This window comes from Vulpes lagopus, chromosome 6 (genome assembly GCF_018345385.1).
Source record: "Vulpes lagopus strain Blue_001 chromosome 6, ASM1834538v1, whole genome shotgun sequence".
Taxonomy (NCBI): domain Eukaryota; kingdom Metazoa; phylum Chordata; class Mammalia; order Carnivora; family Canidae; genus Vulpes; species Vulpes lagopus.
Window position 1 is genome coordinate 82,002,655 of NC_054829.1, and position 14,827 is coordinate 82,017,481.

The following is a 14,827-nucleotide window of genomic DNA, read 5'->3' on the forward strand; positions in this document are numbered from 1 at the left end:
GTTCCAATGTTGCTTGCTCTTGCAAGTATTTAAGAAAAGCTAGGTATCTACATAAGTGTGGTAAGTATCTCAACCTAAATACAATCAACAAAACATTGTTTAAATCAAGCAAAAGTTGCCTGCAGGCTGTATCTGGAACACAAGGCCACAAATTTCTCATCATAGCTTTTAATCATTAACTCACAAAAGGAATTCTGGTTTCACTAAGTCCATAATCAGCCCCATAAAATTTGCATATACCTGTTTGTTTAAATTGAGAAGGCACTACACCCTATTCTTAATTCTTCCCTTTCCTATTTTCAATTGAATCATGTCCTTCTGTATCTCAGGTAATCCAATCTGAATTTCTTCCTCACAGTTTTTTATTTCTACTAACTTGGTAAATTCCTCAAGATACAAAATGTCATCTTGGCAGTACCCTATACCTTCGGCAATTGAGGAAAAATGCAATCATCAAATCTTCAAAGATGTGCCACAAAGGATTTACAATATCCTTCTTTCAGAGACCTGGGTGGCTGGGCGGTTGAGCATCTGCCTTTGGCTCAGGGGGTGATCCCGGAGTTCTGGGATCGAGTCCCACATCGGGCTCCCCATGGGGAGCCTGCTTCTCCCTCTGCCTATGACTGCCTCTGTTTCTCGTGAATAAATAAAATCTTTTAAACAAAAAAACAATTATCCTTCTTTCAAAACAAAGCACTTAATTAGCCCAAACTTTGTAACAACTTTTGACAATTATATTCACACTAATTTTGACAAAAACTGGGTCAAAATAGTATCACATACCTCACCAAAACCACCAAAGTACTCCCTTATTTTTTCTTCAGGTGTATCTGGAGAAAGGCCACCAACAAAAATTTTTTTAACAGGCTCTTTTGTTTTCATGGCTTTGGCCCTTTTAGGATCAATCACCTTCCCATTCAATTTATGTTCTTTCTGATCCATGACCTAAGGAAATTGAAGTTATTCATTTTAAGTATGTGTATTAATTGATTATTCGCTTACTTAAAAACTATAAATATAGCTAATGTCAGGTAAGTGTTGACTTGTTCATGACTAAACTGTCAAATTATGTGACATCAGCTAACAGAGAACAGTGTTCAACCTGTCAATAAGAACGGGGGGGGGGGGGGGGGGGGGGGGGGCACAAATTTAGTTACCAGAAAACTATCTCACCTTTAACTGTCAGAAACATAAACAAAATTGCTACTTCCCTGTAGCCCAAGATATTCCAAAAATCTCTATTTGTGTGAACTTGTAACAGATCATTCTTTTAATTAGGGGGTCTTTAAGTCTCAGTATTTTTTTCCCCCAATACCATACAGAAGATATTCAGTAAATAAAGAGAACTCTTCATAGAATGTACAGGTTAAGAACTATAGTTCTTCCTTCATATACTGCAAAAGGGGAAATCACAAATGGGCAAATTAATGTATCAAACTACCCACATCTTATATTAACTGATCAGAACATGTAACACACTACCTTATCTACACTCTCCGACTCTTTAAATAGCACAAAGCCAAAACCCCTTGATCGCCCTGTGATAGGATCTAACTTCAGAGTGCAGTCTACAACTTCACCAAATTTGGAGAAGTAGTCCTTCAGATCTTTCTTTGTAGTGTCCCAGCTAAGTCCTCCTATAAACATTTTCCTGTAAAGACAAAAAGTAATATTAAAATGCTAAAAACAAACTTTAAGTACCCATAACAATACCTTTTCCAAACTGCACCAATTTACTGGGCAGTGTACATACTAACATTACTCTTCCTATATTACCACATATCAAGAACACCACATTCCATTTTTGTCAAGTTTTGCTTATTACTGCTGCATCTGCATAATTATGAAATAGTGAGAAAGCAGCAAATTCTTTTTGACTTCCCAAAACAATGTATGTAACCCTAAAATAAAAATACTACACATTTAAGACTTTCTTAAATTACAAGTTAAATATTCGTAACCGCAAAACAATTTCAGCTTCAAGTTTTGCTACTAAATTTTCATTAAACTTGTAAAAAGGCTATGTAGTCTCCAATGATCACAGCAACCAGCATGTCTATGCTGAAGCTTTCTATTTAACTAATGGTTGTCATTAACTCTTAGCACATAAAATGGAAAATTCTAAGTCTCACAATTAAGTTGTAAAGCAAAGCTTTTTGATGTGCTATGAGTCTTTAATAAAGACAATAATAATTTAGTGAACAAAAATTACCCACAGACGCACAATCCACTAATTTATAGGATTTATTTACAGTAGAACCTCAGTTAACCAGCAATAAAATATTTAAACCTTGAAGATGCTAAAAGTGACAGGTGGTAAGTAGAAACCACCAGAACACTTTAAGACCAAAAATATATACTCAAAAAAAAAAAAATTCAGGTGAAAGATTATTTTTATTACAGCAAAATGGCATAAAGCTCAGACTTGGCAACTGATTGCTTTTACATCTGCCCCCTCAACCACCCCCTAAGACCGCCCCAAAGAGCTTACACATACCTCCTACCCTTTAAAGAGACAGGACTGGAGATTTTTATTTTAAGGATAAACTGTCAGAATTTGTTATGTGAAAGCTAAAAATTTTACGGGAATAAAATCATACTTGCTCAATGATTTTTCTCATCTCTGTAACTGGGGTAGGGATGGGAAAGTGTTACTAACTTTCAGCTCCAGATAGAAAATTAAAGCAGGAAATATCTCCATCTTGTGGGCTTCTGGGATATTGCCACTGAAGCCAATTCTTCCAAAAGAGGCCAATTGTGTCCCTAGAATGAGATCTCTTTCTGCTTCTCCCCTAAAGATGCCATATTAACTGAGGTGTTACTGATCTTACTATCTTAGACCTATTTTTAGTTCTAATGACAAAATTAACTTACATTATAAACGAAGCCCTGCTTTCAGTATATACTGTGCTTCCCATTTCAGGTTAAGTTTTCAATTAGTAAATGTATCTCAATGTAAAGCTGGGCTATATTTATATGCTTAACCTTCAGGACTTCCTCTAATAAAATCTCCATGCTTAAAGTAACCCTTATTAACCCTTTTTGTATTTATAATCAAATGAATATAACAAAAACACCCATAATGTTCTATAGGTAATTTTTAATGTTTGTTTATTGTCAATTTCATGGAAAAGTTATTCTCAATTGTTTTTTCATTCAAATAATGTACCTTCTAAAATCCAATCCTTGTCACTTAAATTTATGCCTTAAAATCACTTTACTTTTAAAACCTAAAGATCCAGAGCACTTTCTTCATAGTTGAAAGTTCATTAGCAACATTTACCCTTCCAAAGTAAGGACACTGCTGTATTTTTAAAGATGAGAAAGAACAAACTATAAAGCAATGACCTCTTGCTCAGGTATCCATGGCAATTCTAGAACAGAAACAGCTTCAATTAAGTTGAAAATGTTAACTACTGAATTACCACCTTCTGTAATTACAAAAATTTTCTATCAATTTTTAACAGTTTGAAATTACTTCAGCCTGAAGAGACTACAAGAACAAAAGCCTTGCTTTAAAAAACTAATGTTGAAAAAAATTAAAAAAAAAAAAGCTAATGTTGAAAGGCAAGAATATTTCGCCTGAACTGTTCCTCAGACATTAAGACAGAATTAGTTTTGATTTTATTTAACCAAGGCAAAGTTTATACTGGATTAAATGTCCTTGATGTAAAAGTATTTTAAAAACAAAATAATTACAAAGAAATAAATTTAAACTCCATGAATGAGGCATGTCCTATTATTATTCATAAGCCCCAAATGTTTTCACAGCATAGCAGTCAGTCTTCTTAAAACTGGATAAGCATACTAACTCATCAACTGGCCCAACAAAGAACTCTCTCAAAACAAACTTCCCACTTTTAATACAGTCATTAGTACAGAAGTTGTTAAATGTGCCTACCTTAAGGCTAGAAGGTCACTGAAGATGCTGTCTTTCCTAAACTAACAATCAAATCCCCTTTGGACAGATTGAAAAGTCTGGTCAACTATGACTTACACATATTCCACAGAATGATTCCTATTTCTTAAAAAACTAGAGCAAAATACATAGTAAAACTTCAGCTAATCAGCACCTTTAGAGAATGAGCCAAGTATTTCACCTTTAAAAAAAAAAAAAAAGGCCATTGCCTACCTTCTGATACCTCCCCCCAGTTGTTTTTAACTTTCATTTATTCGGGTAATTTTTCTACAACACATTACACGCTTCTGCCTTCTTAAAATACAGTAATAATGATTTAAACACTGTATAGGTCGGTCACTATTAATTTATATACATTAAGCTACTACTGTACATGCCCAGTCTCTTTTGAAATTAGAGAACTATTAATACACTACATCTCATTTCTTAGTTCTTCTAACAAGTTCTATTTCTCATTTTTGCCAGGTTCATCATAGTTGCTGTTTAATCTACCCCACAACTTCCATTCTGTAGAGTGGGTAGCCAGCACTTGAACTTTGCAAATTTTAAGTAAACAGTCTCTGAGCAAGAGCCCAAAAGCTCTTTCAGACAAATGCACTGCCATTTTGACAGCCCAAAAGTGCTAAAGATTTAGCTGCTAACAAGGCAGGCTGCTGCACAACTGGTAACAGGTAAATACTACCATGAATACAAACTGTTCCAAATCCATTCCATCTTTAAGAAATGGAAAATATTGGGATCCCTGGGTGGCGCAGCGGTTTGGCGCCTGCCTTTGGCCCAGGGCGCGATCCTAGAGACCCGGGATCGAATCCCACATTGGGCTCCCAGTGCATGGAGCCTGCTTCTCCCTCTGCCTATGTCTCTGCCCCTCTCTCTCTCTCTCTCTCTCTGTGACTATCATAAAAAAAAAACAAAAAAAAATGGAAAATGTTAAATCCATCAAATCTTAATTCAGTGGACACACCAAGATACAGTAGTATAATACAATAAGAAAAAGCCTGTTATCTTAATTTTGGATAAATGGGAACTATCTTAGTCTCTCAGAACACTAGCACTGACACGCTTTTCCTCATATTAGGAGATGGCATACAATTTTTTTATATTACTGTATTTTGCTTAAAGCAGGATACCTATTGTCCATCCAGATTACTTCTGCTGCCTTGAATACCAAGACTGAATTTCAAGTTGCTGTCACTCTCATAGAGATGCAAACGCTTACAGTGAGGTAGAGACAGAACTTCAAAAAAAAGCCTAACCAGCCAAGTTAAAACTACATCACTAGACTTGTTCGAGTAGCAACAGAAATGCGCTCCCCACCCTAAAACTTTAAAATTGGTCCCTAGTTGTAAAGCCAATCAACAATCCTAAAGAAAACACAGGACTTCATCTACAGTATTTTATTGATAGTTTAACTTCTTAATCCTATATATACACGCTATTTAGTACCCAGAGGCAATATGATATTCAATTTTAAAACACTTAACATGGGGACACCTGGGTGGCTCAGCAGTTGAGCATCTGCCTTCAGTTCAGCAGGCGTGATCCCTCACAGGGAGTCCCACATCAGGCTCCTTGCGTGGAGCCTGCTTCTCCCTCTGTGTCTCTGCCCCTCTCGGTCTCTCATGAATAAATAAAATATTTACAAAAATTAAAAATAAACAAAACACTTAATTGAAATCTCCTTGCTTCTACAGATATTGATGTGATACCATATCATAATATTAAACTATGCATAAAATTATACAACTCAGTGCGGAAAACTCTCCAAATGCTATGCAATGTCATTCAGGAATTTAGACTGCTTAGTGGGACATTCTCTTCTGAAGTAAATTTAGAGGAAGTAAGCCAAAGCACCAGTTTAAAATCCTACTTCTGCCACATACCAACTGTATGACCTTCAGGAAAACAAAAACCCAAGATTGTTTCCATAGCTGTAAATCAGAGGCCTAAGAGTAGATTTTGATTCTTTGGTAAGGATGAAATCAACAAACACAGGGGTGCTTTGCTGGCTCAGTCCACAGAGCATTTGATTCCTGAAATCAGGGTCAAGTTCAAGCCCCACGTTGAGCACAGACCTTGCTTTTAAAAAAATAGTAAAATAAGGGAGCAAATATACTTAAGTGGCACAAAAGTCTTAAACACCCCAAGTGCACATTAAAAAGTTACTTAGAAGGAGAAGAGCACAAGTTAAGTATAATTTAATAAAGCAATGTTTTCATTTACTCATTGCCTTTTTTAAAATCTGCATAGGCTATATGAAATCACCAACATTACAGGAAAAGGCCAGAATGAGGTTTTATATAAATGGATCCTAAGATTATTTTCAATACCATAAACTTAACCCAAAGTGTTTAAATATCCCATGTAAAATATACAGACTAGAAAGTAGGTTACCTAAAAAAACTCTTAAATATAGCTTAAAAACCATCTTGAGGGGCAGCCCAGGTGGCTCAGTGGTTTAGTGCTGCCTTCAGCCCAGGGCATGACCCTGGATCAAGTCCTGCATCGGGCTCCCTGCATGGAGCTTGCTTCTCCCTCTGCCTGTGTGTCTCTCTGCCTCTCTTTCTGTGTCTCTCATGAATAACTAACTAAAATCCTTAAAAAATAAAATAAAATAAATGAAAACCATCTTGATGATTTGTCTGTACTCCACATAAATGCCAATATTTAGTAAGGAATTTCAAAATATAAAAAGTAATATATATGGAGCAGTGCTGGCTGATGGAAAGGTTAATACTCCTATTTTTTCATACCCAAAAGAAGTATTCTCTGATTATTGAGATCACTAGGTTTAGCACTCCTAAGGTCAATTAGTAGTTTATTTAAAGATACTTCTCCTTAGAAGTCTCTGTTAAACACCTTATTCAAGGTAAAATGATAAACACCATTACATTACACTACCTCCCAATTTTGAAATAGGGCCAAAAAAATATTCTGTAACTTTCAAACACTTCCTGACAACTCATGATTTTCCATATGTAGTTTCATAACAAGTTCTGACAGTTTAAAAAAAAACACAACAGAATGTCAATCTGGTATATACTTCAAGTACATTACATGACTGGCCAATCACTGTCACCTTTTGGAGTAAGATTATTCAAGCATACCACCAATTCATTTTAAATTTTCAGTATTTTATCGTTAATATTATTCCTTTAAAATCCTAATGACAAAATATAATGAAAATCCCACCAATACATATGAAATCAGTATTTTTCCTTAGAAACCATAGATTTGAGGATTTCTATGGTGCAAAAGGTGGTTTTATTAAAGCATGGGACAGGACTTGTGGGCAGAAAGAACTGCCAGAAAGTACAAAGTTAAGTAACTACCTATAATGGGGAGCAGGGGTTACTTTTTACCACTAGATAGTACCACATGGAAGGTTAATCATTTAAGAATCTGTATTAAAAATACCTTTGGAAACAGACTGACAAGCTTTTAACGAGTCAATAAAGATTAACTCCTCCATCCTAGCATATCTCATTACTACTTCATACTTTAGAATGAACCTAAGTGACTAAAAATGATAATTAATTAGGTTGAAAATATAACAGCTAATAAAATGACAGGCTTTAAATAAACTTTAAATGTTTAACCCCCAAATCTCCCTTTTATCCTTTCATTCCAAGGAAAAAATGACTTCCTGGATTTTCACTTTTAAAATAAACTCAATCAGCTTTAGAAGGTAAACTCCCATCTACCTGAAGGTTAAGGAATGAGGTTTCCTTAACCTAGAGGTTAAGGTTCTGGTTAACTGAGATTACTACTCATTCACAGTTCTGTAGTTTTCTACTGGTAATCATTTTAGATATGAATAGTAAACTTAGAAAATGATTTTTACCTTTGATAAAATCTTAGAATCTTGGAATGCTTTAAAACCACATTACTTTTTAACAGTATAAAGGAAAAACTACAGAATTTTTGATTCCATGACATTGCCTATTAGTGCTTTCTGAGTAGATTTGCGGATAGTTTTTCAGTATTTTTCTTACAAGACTAAAGGGAGGGAGAGAGAATTTCCTAGTTGTTTGAACTGTGTGGTAGTTTCAAGTCTAGATAGGCAGGAGTTTACAGGACATGACCCAATACTTAACAACTATCACGCTGATTATTGGCCAAACACTACTAGCAATACGAGTCTCCCCACCCCCAAGTAAGTCTTAAATGTCTAGCTCCAATATACACAATTTAATACTCCAGAAACTAAAACATGCTTACCTTTACTCCACAGGAGTAAATCACTGGCAGTATCAACTATTAAGGCACCGGATAAACACACACAAGCTATGAAAGCAGGCTATGTAGTCAATCTTCCTGCGGTGAGCTTTGTTTCCAACACATAGATCAGCAAACCAAGTAACAAACATGTTATATTACCTGAGACCACACTGTTGGAAGTGAAGTAACAGAAACAGATCCCACGCTTCCAGCATCCAGTTCAGTGCCCTATCTACTAAAATGTTGAAGCAGAACTAAAGTCAAATCAATCTTGGACTAACAGAAGTTATGTTTCACTCCATTTGTCAATCTGCACACACATTTGAGGTGCACAGCTTTAAGTGGAATAGGAAAAAGGTTATTATTCTATTCCTTTTTAAATGCTTTCAAGCATAACATGTATCACTTGAAGACTAAAACTAATCATCCTCCGTACTGGCCACAAATCACACACCCCAATAGTAGATTCAAAACTTTCTTAAATTAGAGCAGCCTTACAGAGGACAAAACACTCAGGCAATATTAAAAATACACATTAAATATAGTTTATAGAAGTCACATGACTTGAAGGAAAAAAAAAAACAGGCTTAAGGCCAAGTATATTTATCTCAAAAGGCAGCACTGAAAAAAAACGCAATGATTTTCTCCAATTCCAAATCCTAAGGTCAGGTGATTTTTTTAGTATCTTCCATAATAGATACTTTGAAATGAAAAGAACTTAACACTCCTTCTCCCTTATATGTTCAACATCTTGAGACCTGGGAGCATCTATTTCTGCAATTTTAACACTAGAAACTTGTCAAAGGTTCCAAAGAACACTAAAATTCAGACCATCTACTCAGGGTCTCAACTTTACAGTAAACCCAACTTTATTGAATTAAAGGCCAGTAAATTAGGTATGAGACTGCTCTAAAAGCTGTTTGCTTATAAAGCAAAGTTCAGAATGCCCCAAAAGCACTTGGGTATAGATTATAATCTTAAATATTTAAAACAAATGTATGCCCATTTCTTAGAAATCAGAGAGCACTCAACCCGCAGCAAAATTAACTCACAAAATTCCCAAACAGGAAGAAATCACAGGAGCTTACTATACACTAATGGTTATAGGACTAGATCTACTGCCCTGTTATTAGAAAAGTACTGCTATACTTTGGTAACTGAACAGAATTATTTTGCTTCCTGCACAATCTAATGCAGGCAAGTCAATGTACCTACTTTATAAACTGTCTGAAAGCTAACACAGTATTATAGTTTTCCACTTATCTTGATATTTAAAAAACTCTCCTCCAGGTAGTTTGCTACATGGCATGTATATTTTGCCCAACACAAAATAACTTTAAATTACCTACCCTAAAAGAACTGCAGCCCTGGAAAGAACATGAATCCACACAAAAATGGGAAATTCCAGTGCAACTGCTTACAAGTTAAAAAAAAAAAAAAAAAACTAGCAATGTTAAAATTGGAAAGATTAATATGAGGTGAACTCAGGAAAGCATTTTATTATGGAAATGATTAACTATTCCAAAGGTCTGAACTGTGGAAACATCCACGAAGATACATAACAGGCATACCCTAAGAATAGCTGTTTATTCTTATATTCAACATAAAATAAACCTTGGGTGCACAACAAACTCATTTTTAAAATTTTAATGATCATATTCTAATAACTTTACTCTCAAGTTAAAATCGTGAAAAGGAATGCACACAGAAATGTGTTTAAAGAAACTCAATTCGGATGATTTTGTATCTAGTAAAGCCAGTCTTATTCTCACTCCTGGGACTGTTATCAAACTGCTGCACAATTTCCCTCAAACTGGGAGACAGAAAAAGGAACAGATAGAGAGTGACAAGTGCACACACACCAAAAAGAAAAACAAGGATATCTGTAACAGGACAAGGCTGGGTGATTAAGCAGTAATTTTAAAAAGTCAAATATTACACTTTAAATGTAAACTTGCTTAACTTAAAATGAACCTCAGTTAAATCCTATTTTCAGTGAATGAAAATAGATCACAATCTAAAACATTCACTAACTTATAAATATTCAATTGACCATTTTTCCTAAGAGGTCATTCAAAAAACTTTAAGGTTACATTATTGGGTAGTAACAGAGCAAAAATAATTCTACAAGAATCGTTAACAGTGATCTCAAGTTTATGGTCCCTTCTAATCACTGAAAATGCTTGCTTACATAAGATTTGAAATATGTAATGGAGTAAAAAAGAATCAGGTATAGTGACAGTTTAATCTGATTTAGTTTGCCACGATTAGCTAGCAGTGAAAATGAACTGTAACAGTGCCAAACAGATTAATTTTCATGAAAAACATTTTATTCTGTATGTCACATTCTGACCCCAGTCTTCTTTTTACTTTTCCCTTTTGCCTATTTCCAGTCTGCTTTATCTGCAATATAAAACCGGACAGATTTCAGTGGATGAGAATACAGTAGTAAGTAAGTACTGTGTAAAATTTAAATGTTATCCCAATTGGGCTCTTAAAACAGAATGTAGTTTGTACAGCTAAGTCAACTTTCTACAAATTATTACTGGCCCTCTAAACTCCAACGATGGAGAACACAAACTCCTGGAAAACTCAAAACGTAATCAATCCTAAAAGCAAAAAGACTGACATTTAGGGGAAAGGAAGGATAAAAAGAATAATCTACCATCCTTCCATAGAGAAGTCATGAAATTTAAGAGACATGTGAACCAACCAACTGTAATTAACATTGCAAACATCACACTGAAAATTAAAAATCTGGTAAAGCTGTAGTGAAAAGCCACACCAGCCCGCCTCTGAATAATACATATCCAATTGTTATTAAAGTTCCACTTACAAATATGGTTGGGAGATAAAATACACTTGTGCATAATGCATATAAACACTACTCTAAAAATTGTTCTACTTTTCACATATCCAGAATATTTCTGTATAGCATGCAAGACATTTTAAACACACAAGAGTTTATATCAAGTAACCTTCAAACTTAACATTAAACTTAGAATTTCAACAAAAATATTTGTCTTAAAAAAAAAATCAAATCTGAAATCATGGTAATATTTTTTCTTGTTCAAACATGTTACTAACTTTATTGTTTTAATTTAACCAAATCACAATTACATGCATTACCACAGACCAAAACCCACGTAATGGCATCAATTTTGCCCAAAGATCACACACATGCCTAAAAAAAGATTTTATATCCCAGGCACAAGACATCCTACTGTACTATGTCTAGAATTTCCTGGGGATCAATGGGCAACTAATCAATACACAGCCTCTCATGTTATGACTATTGAAACCTTTATAATACAGAAATAAAATTTAAAAGTTTTACCATTCTTCCCGCTGTGCCGTCGCTGCTTCAGAGTGTCGTGGGGAGGAGTTTGAATGGCTAGGGAATTAACAACCGGTACAGCAACCAATCAAAATTCTAGTTTTAGTTTTTGACATTGTTAGGGCTAAAAACTTTAATTCATTTACACTTCAGTTCAACAGTAGGAAACTATAAGGGTAGCAGCTTTGTGATTTGAAAAAACAGGGCTAAAGCCTGCCCCAAACAGCAAGTTATACAATTAATCATTTTGGTGCCTCTGTCCAAAGAACAGAATTCAGAAAGAAAAACCAAAATGTTGAAGGCTTAAGTTTCCCAATATTTAACACATTCTTTTCTTATACTGTATGTAATTTAAAATTAAGTAAAGCTAGTTTCCCACCCCACCGCCATTCTCCCAAAGCCAGCGCAATCAGCCTGACAAGTCGGCCTGGGCTGAGATTAAACTCGACATTCTAAAGTGCTTCCCTTTCCCACCCTCCAAATCTTGTGCTCCTTCCCAATAAAGGAAATCGTTTTCTAATACTGGATAAAAGCGACATTTTATTGCTTTTCCACACCTTTCTTCTTGTTAATAGTGAAGGAAAAGAAGAATCACACATACACACCCCCACATTACAAAAGGGAATGGATGCGTTAATCCAAGATCAGCGATCAGTAACGGGAATAAGAAAACCTAGCCAAGAGCCCCGATTTAGTCCCTCCTGGTAACTCCTCTGTTGTTATGCTCCCGCTCCCAAATACTGCATTCTAATATACCAAATGCAGCTCAAATAGCATATACAACTTATTCCAATTGGAGGGAACAAGTCAGTACTTAAAAACCTGCAAAAAAAAAAAAAATCATGCCATACCACAATAAAGGATTTGTTCATTTTATCAAAGACGGATGGTAGGCCTCCTTTAAGAGTGGGTAAGAGAGCGGGAAGGAGAAATCAAGAGAGACCAAAAAGGATCCTAGGCACGGGGGTGGGGTTAAAAAAAATGGAAGCTGCACATAAAAAGTAAGGTTACAATCTGTAAGAACAGTTGGGGAAGCCAATAGCTGAGGGCGCGAAAACGGTGCGCGGATAGAATAACTCCGCGGGATGGGGGAAGGGTAGCCAGCAAGCTGGAGGTAGAAACAGCTCCACAGTCAAGTGCAGGCCCCGCCGACAAGGAACTTAACGAAAGCCCATGGAGCAAAACCAACGCAACGACAGGCGACTCAGGGAATATCACCAGGCCCAATATGTTCCATAGGCTGAAAAGTAGGGCCTAAGTACGCAAGTGGTTCGATAGTGTATTGTGGAAAAAAGAGATCGAGGCCAAACTTCTCCGAAATACAAAACACATTCGGCCTGAAGCCGAGGGGGGAGGAGCAGAGTGGGCAGCTTACGCGGTCCCCAAAGCAAGTGCTTATAAAGAATCGCATCGTCTCGGGACGCTACAGTGGAAGCACCAAATAAGCCGTAGTTGTCTCGGCATAAAAGCTTCTGTGTCGATCTTTATGCTCGGGACCTTAATAAAACGAGGAAGGGAGAGAACAGGAGAGCAAGAAAAAAGGCACCCCTAGACAGGCGGGAAAAAATCCTGGCGGCTAAGTCAGTGGGAGGAGACCCAAGGCGAGGGAGGGAAAGAGGGCGGGCCAGGGAGCAGCATGGTGACGGCTAAAGGTGGAAACGTGTGTGATGGGGGAGGGGGCGATAAGCGGGCAGGGGGAGAAGGAAACGCAAGCCCCGGGGGACCCGGCGAAGAGAAGGGGAGCACTGTGCAAGGAGACTGCACGGGGGACTGGAGGGCAGGCGGAGAGCGGGAACGAGGCCTAATGGCGGGGGATAGGGAGGGGGAGGGGGACTAGTTGGGCCTGACTATCCCGGGTCGCCCCTTACTCACCCTTCATCCTCCTCATTCTTACTGGCATCGATCTTCGCCCCTTCCGACTCGGCGCTGCCCCCTTCGGTGCCTCCAGCCGCGGTTCCGCCCCCGGTCCCGGCTCCACTTCCCGCCGCCGCCGCTGCCCCCTGCGCCGCCGCCACCATGGCTCCCTCCTGCTCGCCCGCCGAGCCGCCTACCGCCGCCGTTGCCGCCGCCGCCGCCCCGTCCCCGCCGAACTGCTCCTCCGACATAGCGCTACTGCCTCCGCCGCCGCCGAGACTACACCCGCCGCTGCCGCGAACCGAAACTAGCAGCAAAGTAATCCCCGCCGCTGCCGCGCGCCCGCTCCACCGCGCGAAGCACACAACAAGACAGAGAAGGCGCGCGCGGCTGCAAAGGCTCCTGCGCCTCTCCCTGGCCTGCCCCCCTCGCCTCCCACACTCGCGCAGCGCGCACTCCCGCTCTCTCTAGCTGCACTAAAAAAGAATAAGCAGCAGCGGCGGCCGCTCTTGCCTCCTCCTCGCTTTAATGGCGCCGCCGCGGACCACCTAAAATGGCCGACGGAAGAACGGCGCGTCCCGGTCACGTGACGCGAGAGCGCGCCCTTTGCGCCTCCCCGCCCCCTCTACCGCTGGCTTTTTTCCTCTTCCTGCTCAGGCCCGCCCTCCCGTTCCCTCTTGTACCTTCCTCTCACGCGCCGCGCCGCACAGCGTGGGGCCTTTAAAAGGAACCGGAAATTGCGTTCGATGAGACGGCCGCGCGGGGACCATCGAGAACAAGGAACGTTGTTTGGAAGGCGCAGCTAGAGGCGCCCCTTCCTTCGCCCCCGCCCTTCCGAGCGTTCCCGGAGTCGGCCCAGCCACCGGCCCCCGGCGGCGGGAGCCGCGGCGTGAGGCCGGGGTGTGGCGGCGCCTCCCTGGAGGCGACCGTGTCCCGCGCGCCTGCGGCGTAACGCGGGGGGGCGGGGGGGCGCGCGCCCAGCGGCTCCGTCCGTCCTGTAGCGCCCATCCCTGGGAAAGAGGCTGCCGTGGGGTGGTGGCCCCGAGTCGCTGGCCCTGTGCGCCGCGGCCCCTGGGACGCCGGGCTCCCGACGACCGAGCAGTGCGCGCGCACAGGCTGTCGCAGCTCCGTCGCCCGCGACCGGGTGACATTGAGGTTCCTCCGGCCGCCCCGCTACCGACCCCGGGCGGGCAGGCTGAGGCCGCTGGCGATTAGGGCTTTTCATTTTTCTTTTAAAGTTGCTTTCCAAGTAAGAGGTTTGCTTGTCCGCTTTTCTCCTGAAATTTTTCGTCAAAAGAAGCAGGTAACTAGCACATTTTGAAGATCCTAGAACCTGCCACAACTCTTTGACGCTACTGAGTTGAGGAGTGCGTTCGGTCAGCCAGAGGTTCATTTAATTTCATGTTTTGTGGTCCTTGTACTAGATAAAATGCATAAATGCTGTGAATCATCTTTACACAGTTTCTGAGCTTGCTGTGTTTGGGGTTTGGCTTTTA

The 14,827-nt window shown here is 39.4% G+C and overlaps 1 protein-coding gene across 6 annotated transcripts in view; it reads right to left on the reverse strand.

Moving 5' to 3' along the window:
* The window catches only part of HNRNPD (heterogeneous nuclear ribonucleoprotein D), an 18,099-nt gene extending 4,238 nt beyond the window's left edge, over window positions 1–13,861 (reverse strand). For 2 of the 6 annotated variants that reach the window (XR_005988345.1, XM_041758226.1), the window contains exons 1-4: window positions 13,350–13,860; window positions 11,478–11,534; window positions 1,483–1,651; window positions 784–945 (exon numbers count right to left, since the gene is read on the reverse strand). Coding sequence is in view for 4 of the 6 variants with exons in the window: in XM_041758226.1 (XP_041614160.1) it covers window positions 784–945; window positions 1,483–1,651; window positions 11,478–11,534; window positions 13,350–13,582 (621 nt within the window). In the remaining 2 variants the exon portion in view is untranslated. Of the gene's footprint in view, window positions 1–783; window positions 946–1,482; window positions 1,652–11,477; window positions 11,535–13,349 lie in introns of all 6 variants that reach the window. The other 4 variants (XR_005988344.1, XM_041758229.1, XM_041758228.1 and 1 more) reach the window with 4 other exon arrangements.
* Between the last annotated feature and the right edge of the window lie 966 nt (window positions 13,862–14,827).